Source organism: Daphnia magna, linkage group LG4 (assembly GCF_020631705.1).
Source record: "Daphnia magna isolate NIES linkage group LG4, ASM2063170v1.1, whole genome shotgun sequence".
Classification (NCBI taxonomy): domain Eukaryota; kingdom Metazoa; phylum Arthropoda; class Branchiopoda; order Diplostraca; family Daphniidae; genus Daphnia; species Daphnia magna.
Window position 1 is genome coordinate 7,008,244 of NC_059185.1, and position 8,860 is coordinate 7,017,103.

The window sequence follows — 8,860 nt, forward strand, 5'->3', positions numbered from 1 at the left end:
TTCATTTTCACGTGCCATATTTGCCATCTAATTCAGAATTTAAAAATAAAGCTTTATTGATATCTAATGCTAGGTGTGAGGCACAGTAAATGAAAAAAACTTCACCAATACATTCCTGAATCATCACTCATATTACACATCTGATTTTTTAAATTACTCATTCTAGTTCTTTTTTGTACTTGGGCCGTTCCTCAGTTCTCTCTTATTACGACTCTTCGTCGTCTTTCCAGCAAGTTGTTCCTTATGAAAAGTTATTATTAGGTTTAATGTAAACATTCAACGCTTATCCTATTTATACCTTTACATAATTAGGAAATTCTTGGCCAACAACTACTTGAGATGATTTGTATTTTTTTTTTGTATGATTTGTATTTTTTTGGTATGATTTGTAATTTTTTTTACTCAACAGTTTCAGTTTCATCATCAACATCAGCATGCTCATCAGATTGTAACAAATTCTCGGATAAAGTCTATTTTACCCGACCAAAGTATACTTTATTGTTACTTTACTTTTACTTAAAAGTATACTGAACTGATATGTATTTACTTTTAAACTGAATAAATGGTCTGCTTAAATTCCAACTTTACTTTTACTTAATTCAGAGAAGCAAGTATACTGAACTGATCTGTATTTACTTGTAAACTGAATAAATGTTCGGCTTAAATTCCAATGTTGCCAACTGTTGGAATGCAATGTTGCCGTCATTAATTGGTAATATAAATTAAATTCGTATATAGATATTGCCAAACATTTGTATGAAGTCAGTATTCTGCTAGCTCAGTGGTATAGCACTGGATTGTAAATTAAAAGGTTGTGGGTTCAAATCCAGTTGTCGGAGGTAAATTTGTTATTATATGTTTAGGCTTCAGTATATTCAATTGGTTATTAAGATGATAAAGTGATTGTAGTATTTACTTTATTTGTATTACGACATTTTAAAAAGTATTGTTTAGTTAAGTATTGTAGGTCTTTGATAATTAAGTTAGGATTTTTTTTACTATACTTAATTAATTAATATTTAGGGGTGTGTTGTTACTTAATATTAGTATTGATTGAGGTATGGCTACTAATGTATCTATTTTCATGAGTTCCTCAAGTGATATTATTAAGAGTAATAGTGAAATGCTTGAAAAGTTTTATTTTAAATGCAAATAAAGGAAATCTATTTCAAAATCACAAATACCATTTGATGAACTGTGTTGGACATCTTTTACCATAACAATGATTTGTTCTGTGCTTACTCCAATGGATTTGTACAGATACTTAGTGGAAATTGGATTTATTGATACCAGTGTGTCATCGTATTGTCTTCAGTGTTCTGGGCAACTAACATTGGTAATTATTTACAATAAGCTATGTACTAATATATTAGTTGTATTATTTACATTTATTAATAGATTCCTTCTACTACTGTCATTGATGGTTGCCAACTGAAATGTAATAATAGAATTGGAGTTAATGGTAGTACTAACAAAACAAAGTTGTGTTCTAAAAAATTTACTATTAGAAGATATTCTTGGTTTCACAAATCTCATCTAACGATTCATCAGATCTTAACACTAACGTATTATTGGTGGAGTGAAATTTCTCAGAAGTATGTGGAAAATGATCTGGATTTAGGTATGTTGTTGTTGTTTTAAGTAGGTAACTATTTGTTAATTTCGTGTGTTAAATATGATTTTACTGTAATGTTATTTTTTACTGTACTATACTGTAACATACTGTACTTTACTATACTATACTGTACTGTACTTTACTATACTGTACTGTACTGTACTGTACTGTACTGTACTATACTATACTAAACTGTACTGTACTGTGTTGTGTCTGTATGCGATCGAAGGATCGCCACTGTATTTAAACTACACACGGGGAGTCCACGAGAATGTAAGATGAGACGGACATGAAAGTATTACTTGATCGCATCAGAAAGCGAGCCCGAATGACCCCTCAGCCACCGCGCTCGCCGCTCCTCTAGCGGCGTTTTCTTTGCGCTACCAATATCACACATACACACTTGACAGACATGATCCACACACATACATCACAACCCTTCCCGAGCCGCCGCTCTACAGCGATGGCCAATCTTCACCGAATGGCGGCGCCGGAGACAATATAGGTCAACGATAAGAAAATAGATGAAGGCGACGAAGATACATGGGAAATACCGCGCACGTCGACGGGATTGGAGGATAGTTGGAACATAACATGGAGATAATTGCGGGGAGGAATACATTCTTCACATAACAAATTAAACAGAAATAATGACTCGCGGCTTGCGTGTGCGGGGGCTTCTGCGAGGCGTCGCACCCGATGGGGCCGGTAGTGGTCGCTGCCCAGTAGACGTGTAATCGGGATCGCCTGCTGCCGTTTCACCTCCAGCACCGCTCGTGGAAGATGATTCCACCTCCTCCGCCGATGTCGCTGGAACCAACAAGCGGAGGAATCGCCTGTTTCGCCACAAAACGCTGCCACTCGCAAATTTGATGCGATACGAGCGGTATCGCCCGATCGCCACTATTACACCAACGCGGTCCCATAATTTTGTGTCCGGGTCTTGCACTCTTACCGACGAACCGATGGATAGCGGACGGAGAGGGCGCGTCCTGGCGTCGTAACGAAAGCGGACTGCAGCATCAGCTGCCGCCTTATGCTCCCGTGCCGCTATCGCTTCTTTCCATTGGCTTGCGTATGATGATCGGTGGGCTGGTATGATAGACCGAAGTTGATGACCGAACACTATCTGGGCCGGCGACAAACCACTTTCATGTGGCATATTACGGAATTCTAGGAGTCCGGTGAGGAAGGCTTCCGATGTTAAGTCGCCTGATGGTGCTAGCTTTGCCACCAACTCCTTTACCGCCTTCCGATTATTCCGATTATTCCGAAAATTCCGGCACTGAATTGGGGGCCGCCATCCGATCGGAATCGCATCGGCACACCCAGTTCCACGAAATTACTTACAACGGCTTGCACCACTTCACGTGCAGTCGGATCGCGTCGCCATTGATGTACCACCGGCCAACCGGATAGCCTGTCGGCGTACACCAGCACATGTAGTGATCCGTGCTGAAACAAATCTGCAGACACGTCTTGGAAAACGTATGTTGGTGGCGGGTCTGACATCATCGGCTCCTGGCAATGGCTCGGCAAACGCTCCTGGCATGTAGCGCATCGCTCGATGAGCATGGTCACATCATTCGTGATTCCAGGCCAGTAGATCGTCTGCTGGGCGCGCCTTTTCGTCCTGACAATGCCCTGGTAAGCCGCATGCAGCTTGTTCAACATGTCCTGACGTGCCGCCATGGGTACGACGATTCGTGAACCGTATAGGACGATGCCATTATCCACTGATAAATGATTCCGAATCGACCAGAATTGCCGGATGTGATCGGGGGTGCGCGCACGGTCGACAGCAAATCCGGATTCCACGGCGGCCACCAGATCGACGTAATGGGGGTCCGCTGATGCCATCACTCGCAAGTTTTCGAATAGATTATCCGTCAAATGGCTCGAGAGATCCGACTCGTCATGTGGGCTGCAAATGCTGCTGATGCCTTGAAGTGTGATGCGACGCACGGAATACGCCAACTCCGCTCCGACGCATTCATCGTCCACCGCCGGATCATTCATAGGTGCCCGCGATAATGCATCGGGAATAGCGTGGTCTTTTCCCTTCCGCCATATCGTTGTGAAGGCGTACGGGGAGAGACGCTCCTTCAGGCGCTGGATCTTGGGATTATCGATAGCATCCAATGTGTATCGATCCAATATGGCCACCAATGCTTGGTGATCCACCACCAATGTAAAATTGGGTAATCCGGATAAGTAAAGTCGGCATTTCCGGATTGCCCATTCCACCGCTGCCAACTCAAGTTCCACCACTGCATATCTCGACTCCGTATCCGAGCACCAGCGAGAATTGGCGTCCACCAGCTTCCAGGAATCGCCATGTCGTTGTAAAAGCGCATATCCCATACCGTGTTTTCGCGAGGCATCGACCTGGATTGTCGTTTCACGCATGGGGTCGAAGTGCACCAACACAGGCGGAGAGATAAGGGCCAGTTTTACAGCCTCGAAAGTCCGATCATGATCTTTGGTCCATACGAAAGGATTGCGCGTGCTGAGAAGTGGACGAAGGGGACTCTTGGCCGCCGCCACTTCAGTAGAAAATCCCGCCAATTGTTCAACCAACCCCATGAAAGAACGCAGCTCTGATATGTTGGTTGGCTTGGGAAAATGCGACAGCGCTTTGAGTTTTTCTTCCTCGATGGTGATGCCGCCGTGCCGGATATCATATCCGACCCAAGAAATGCGGGATTGAGCAAACCGAAATTTCTCCTTGCTGAAGGTGATTCCTGCCGTCCGCGCTGCCTGCAATACTGCACATACTCCCGCGACGTGGGCTGGAAATGTCCGGTCATATCGCAGCAAGTCGTCAACCACTCTCACGGTGTAAGACAATGCTGCAAACGCGACATCCGCTCGCCGATTGTACTCGTCCCCGGAACAACATAATCCCATGGACGCGCGAAGGAATTTGTATCGACCCCAGGGGGTCATAAACGTAGTCAGGTGTTGGCAGGAGGGATGGAGGGGTATCTGATAATACCCGTTGGCCGCATCGAAGCTTGTGAAATATCGGCTTTCACTATCCACTTCCGCTACCGCGTCGCGTGGTGTACGCGTTGGATGGGTAGGCCGTAACACGAATTTGTTTAGGCGTGTATGATCGACACATATACGAATTTTTCCAGTTTTTGCATTCCGAATGACGACTAATGGAGCGGCCCACTCCGACGCCTGGCTAACTGCCACGATCACCTTTTTCGCCACCAGGTCGTCTAGCACACGTTTCACGTCAGAACGATCCCCGAAAGCAATGGGTCGCGCACCATTGACATAAAATGGGACTGCATCGTCGCGGAGCTGAATTACCATATCCGGGCCTGCCATTTTGCGTAACCCCTCTTCCTGGTTAAAAACCACTTCAAACTCGGCGCTGATAGCCGCTTCGATGGTCGAAATCTGCTCCGCGGTAGGCTCCATGGGGGTGTAAATATCCTTGAGAAACGTCCCGCCAGATGAAGTGGAAGTTGTGTCACTTGGTGGATTTTCCTCCGGCAATGAAAACGTAACCGAACGCACTCGAGACAGCGGCTTCGGGTATTGTCGATGCAAAATATTTAACTCGACGCAATCCAACCGGCATAAGAGCATGCCGCGGATTTCCGGGCAGAACACAATCGTGATATGAGCGCTCCGATCTCCATACCGGACATGAATGTCTCGCTGTCCGATGGATAACAACGGAGATGATCTGTCGGCCATCACTAGGTCAAATGACGAAGCCGCCAGATCCTTTTCAACTAGGCCCAAAGCTGCCATAACGTCGCGGCCACCGACACTGACCTCAGCACCTGGATCGGGAATAACGTCACTGATTTGAACACCGACACTGCCATCGTCACGAATCACGTCCAACAATATGGTCGGAGAGCAGCGCCGCCGATGAGTATCTTGGACATTTCCGATGGTTATGTGGGCCATTTTGGATTTAGATCCGACGCCCATTCCTCCATTTGCCCCGAATTTCCCTTTGTCGCGAGTGGGGCATCTGGGAGAAAAATGATCAGGCTTTCCACATGCATGGCAATTCTTGCCCATCGCCGGACATGTCGCCCCATTCACATGGGTCGAGCGGCCACACGCTCCGCACTCGTTCAATGAACGATTGTCAACCTTGCCGTTCTTGGGGTGAATAGCTGCAACACCGGATTGTCCACTCAGAGTGCGCTCGTTCGCACGGGCCGACTCTTCGCTGCGACAAATGTTGACCGCCACCTGCAAACAGGGGAAAGGACTGATGGCCAATAATTTCTTCTTCGTCTCAGCGTCGCGCGTCCCGGCGATGATACGAGTCACCAGTCTCGTTTCGGAACACGCACCACATAAATCTGCTGCTTCTGCTAGACGGCGCAGGCCGATGTAAAAATCATCGAACGATTCTGATGGACCTTGACGACGTTCTTCAAACGCCACTCGGTCTAGTGCCACATTGCGTTTCGCCCGGATGTAATCCGCGATGAGGTCAAGCACTTGGTTGGGGGTCGTAACTGTTGCGGGTGTGATCCCCAATGCCACTTCTACCACCTGTTGCATCGTAGAGTCTAGGCCATGCGAAAAGCGGCCATCTGTTCCGTGACCGGATACGTGAGAAGCTGGTTCAACTCTGCGAAATCATTCCACCGATTTCTCCAAGAACGCAGTAGCGAAATAGTGATATCGCCGTGAAGCTTATCCATTCCAGATGGATCGAGCCACCGCCTCGGATGTGGAACCGCATGCCCAGCAACGCCACCGGTACCACCACTAACGCCGCTGCTGCCGGCACCACCACCACCGCCACTAGCGCCACCGCTGCCTCCCCCACTAGCGCCACCACCCGCGCCGCCACCAACAGCTCCACCAGCGCCACCACCGGCTGTGAGAAAAGCTTGAAGTTGCGCCGTCAAGGTCGTCAGCTGGGCTGCAATGGTCGTCTGGCCTTGTTCTATGGCGTCGATGCGAGCGTCATTAGCCGTAATGGCGGCCGTCGCCGCATTGGCCGCAGCCAACGCATCAGCTGCCGTTGTCATGCTGACCGGGGTCGAATTGCGGGGGGAATTATATGAATCCCAATGTTTTGACGAACGAAGGAAATATGGATTGTTCATCAAGTTAACACGTCAAAAGGGGTCACTCTTGAACCGCGTGTTATTGAAGAACGACGGGCTGGATGAGCTGAGGGCCGAGAATATCTCACGCTAAAATGTCTACACTATTTCTATTCGATTGCCGGATAAACCAAACTGAGACGCCACCGATCACATGTAAGAAACGGGGAAGCTGAGCACAAAACCAAAATGGCGGCGCCCACCGACACACTGAACACGTGGTGGCTAACGATGGTACAGCAAACGGAAGATTACAAAGCCGAAACTGAGAAAAAGGTTATACCAACTGCGCCATGTTGTGTCTGTATGCGATCGAAGGATCGCCACTGTATTTAAACTACACACGGGGAGTCCACGAGAATGTAAGATGAGACGGACATGAAAGTATTACTTGATCGCATCAGAACGCGAGCCCGAATGACCCCTCAGCCACCGCGCTCGCCGCTCCTCTAGCGACGTTTTCTTTGCGCTACCAATATCACACATACACACTTGACAGACATGATCCACACACATACATCACATACTGTACTATAACTTACTATACTATATTATACTACACTATACTATACTATACTATACTATACTGTACTATATTATACTATACGATATGATACGATATTATACTATACTATTTTTTAATTTTTTTTTCTTAGCTCATGGAACTCCCATTGATTGGTACAATTTTTGCCGTGAAGTTTCGGAAGATGTAGTAATTAACAATTCTGAAAAGATTGGTGGCTTTGGTATTACGGTAGAAATAGACGAATCGAAATTTGGCAAAAGTAATTTGTCAGATGCTGTAGTGATTTTAGTTATTGTAATTTAATGTTTTTATAGGAAAATATAATCGAGGCAAAAGGGTAGAGGGAGTATGGGTTTTTGGTGGAGTAGAAAGAATATCTGGAAAATGTTTTCTTGTAGCAGTGAGTGATAGATCGGCAACTACATTATTGGATGTAATCAAAGAATGGATTCTACCTGGTTCTATCATTATATCTGATTGCTGGAAAGCATATGACAAAATAGAGTTAGTTTTTACTTATATTTATTTGATGTATGTTTTATTATTAATAATTTTTGTTGTTAAATTAGGGAACACAATAACTACATTCATCTGAAAGTTAATCATAGCTTGCATTTTAAAGATCCAGAAAATGGAGCACATACCAACCAAATAGAGGGTAAATCAATTTATATTTAGTCTGATTAGTAATAAGTTATTGTTTTTTTCAGGATTGTGGAATTTAGCTAAAAAAGTCTTCCAAATACAAACAGAAGCAAAAAAATGTTTGCTGGTTATTTAGCAACCTTTATGCTGCGTACCAAATGGAAAGGAAAAGATGGCTTTAAGTTATTTATGCAATATGCAGCTAAATTGTATTCTGATGATTCTACTACAGATGTAACTGAAACAAAACGTTTAAAGAGTGCTTGTAAGGAAAACATACTTTACTTTATTTAACTTCTTTTACAAAAAATTTATATTAATATTTATTATTTGGAAAAACAAAATTGATTAGGAATAGGGGTCTCATCAACTATGTCTGTGGAGAAGTTTAAGTTTGGGGAGTCTACACTGAATGTAAAGTTACATGCCTGTGAAATAGTTTTTTAAATGTGTTAGAGTGTCGATTTAAAAGTATAATTTATTACCGTGTTGTTTAATGGGGTGGAGCAAATTTGGTGATGTGTGGTGTTCTCTTCTGTTTTAATTGAGTTTTCAGTTTCGTCGATTATTGTTTTTGATATTAGTTCCTAAAGTTTGTTGTTTTCCTTGTAATTAGTAATTGAAAGTTTTATTATAGTAATAGTTATATTTACATCGGTTAATATTGATAGGTTTTGGAAAGTTGTTATGAGATCCCGGTTAGTTGATTTTGTTTCTTCTTGTCCTAATGCTATTGTTAATTTCTAAACCAGAAATGGAAAAATAGTATGAAGTTAAATATATGTGATGTTATTAATAATTATTACCGTTTCTAATTTTTTAGTTTCTTCTTCAACATATTTCATCTTTCCATTTGATTCTGCAAGTGCTAATTTTAATGCTTCGTTTTCTGTTTCTAAATTGGCTATAGTAAGTTTTAATTTTTTGGACCAGTGGATTGGTTTTTTTTACATCTTTAAGGTATTACTGTTG

The 8,860-nt window shown here is 43.9% G+C and overlaps 1 protein-coding gene and 1 long non-coding RNA gene across 2 annotated transcripts; both read left to right on the forward strand.

Moving 5' to 3' along the window:
* Nucleotides 1–1,026: 1,026 nt before the first annotated feature.
* On the forward strand, nucleotides 1,027–7,955 carry LOC123471210. The gene is made up of 5 exons (XM_045172233.1): nucleotides 1,027–1,336; nucleotides 1,399–1,621; nucleotides 7,374–7,502; nucleotides 7,558–7,747; nucleotides 7,813–7,955. Exons 1-5 carry the CDS (start codon nucleotides 1,223–1,225, stop codon nucleotides 7,919–7,921), a joined length of 765 nt encoding a protein of 254 aa, XP_045028168.1. The 5' UTR covers nucleotides 1,027–1,222; the 3' UTR covers nucleotides 7,922–7,955.
* Nucleotides 7,956–7,969: 14 nt separating this feature from the next.
* On the forward strand, nucleotides 7,970–8,687 carry LOC123471212. Its single transcript, XR_006645393.1, has 2 exons — nucleotides 7,970–8,153; nucleotides 8,241–8,687. It is a non-coding gene; the product is annotated as an uncharacterized LOC123471212 (long non-coding RNA).
* The last annotated feature ends 173 nt before the right edge of the window (nucleotides 8,688–8,860 follow it).

What these genes read in the sequence shown, in the direction of transcription:
- LOC123471210 (XM_045172233.1), top strand. Translation starts at nt 1,223, where the DNA reads ATGATTTGTTCTGTGCTTACTCCAATGGATTTGTACAGATACTTAGTG. An exon ending in GTTCTGGGCAACTAACATTG is followed by an intron (nt 1,337 to 1,398) that starts GTAATTATTTAC and finishes ATTTATTAATAG; the next exon opens with ATTCCTTCTACTACTGTCAT. An exon ending in AAAGCATATGACAAAATAGA is followed by an intron (nt 7,748 to 7,812) that starts GTTAGTTTTTAC and finishes TTGTTAAATTAG; the next exon opens with GGAACACAATAACTACATTC.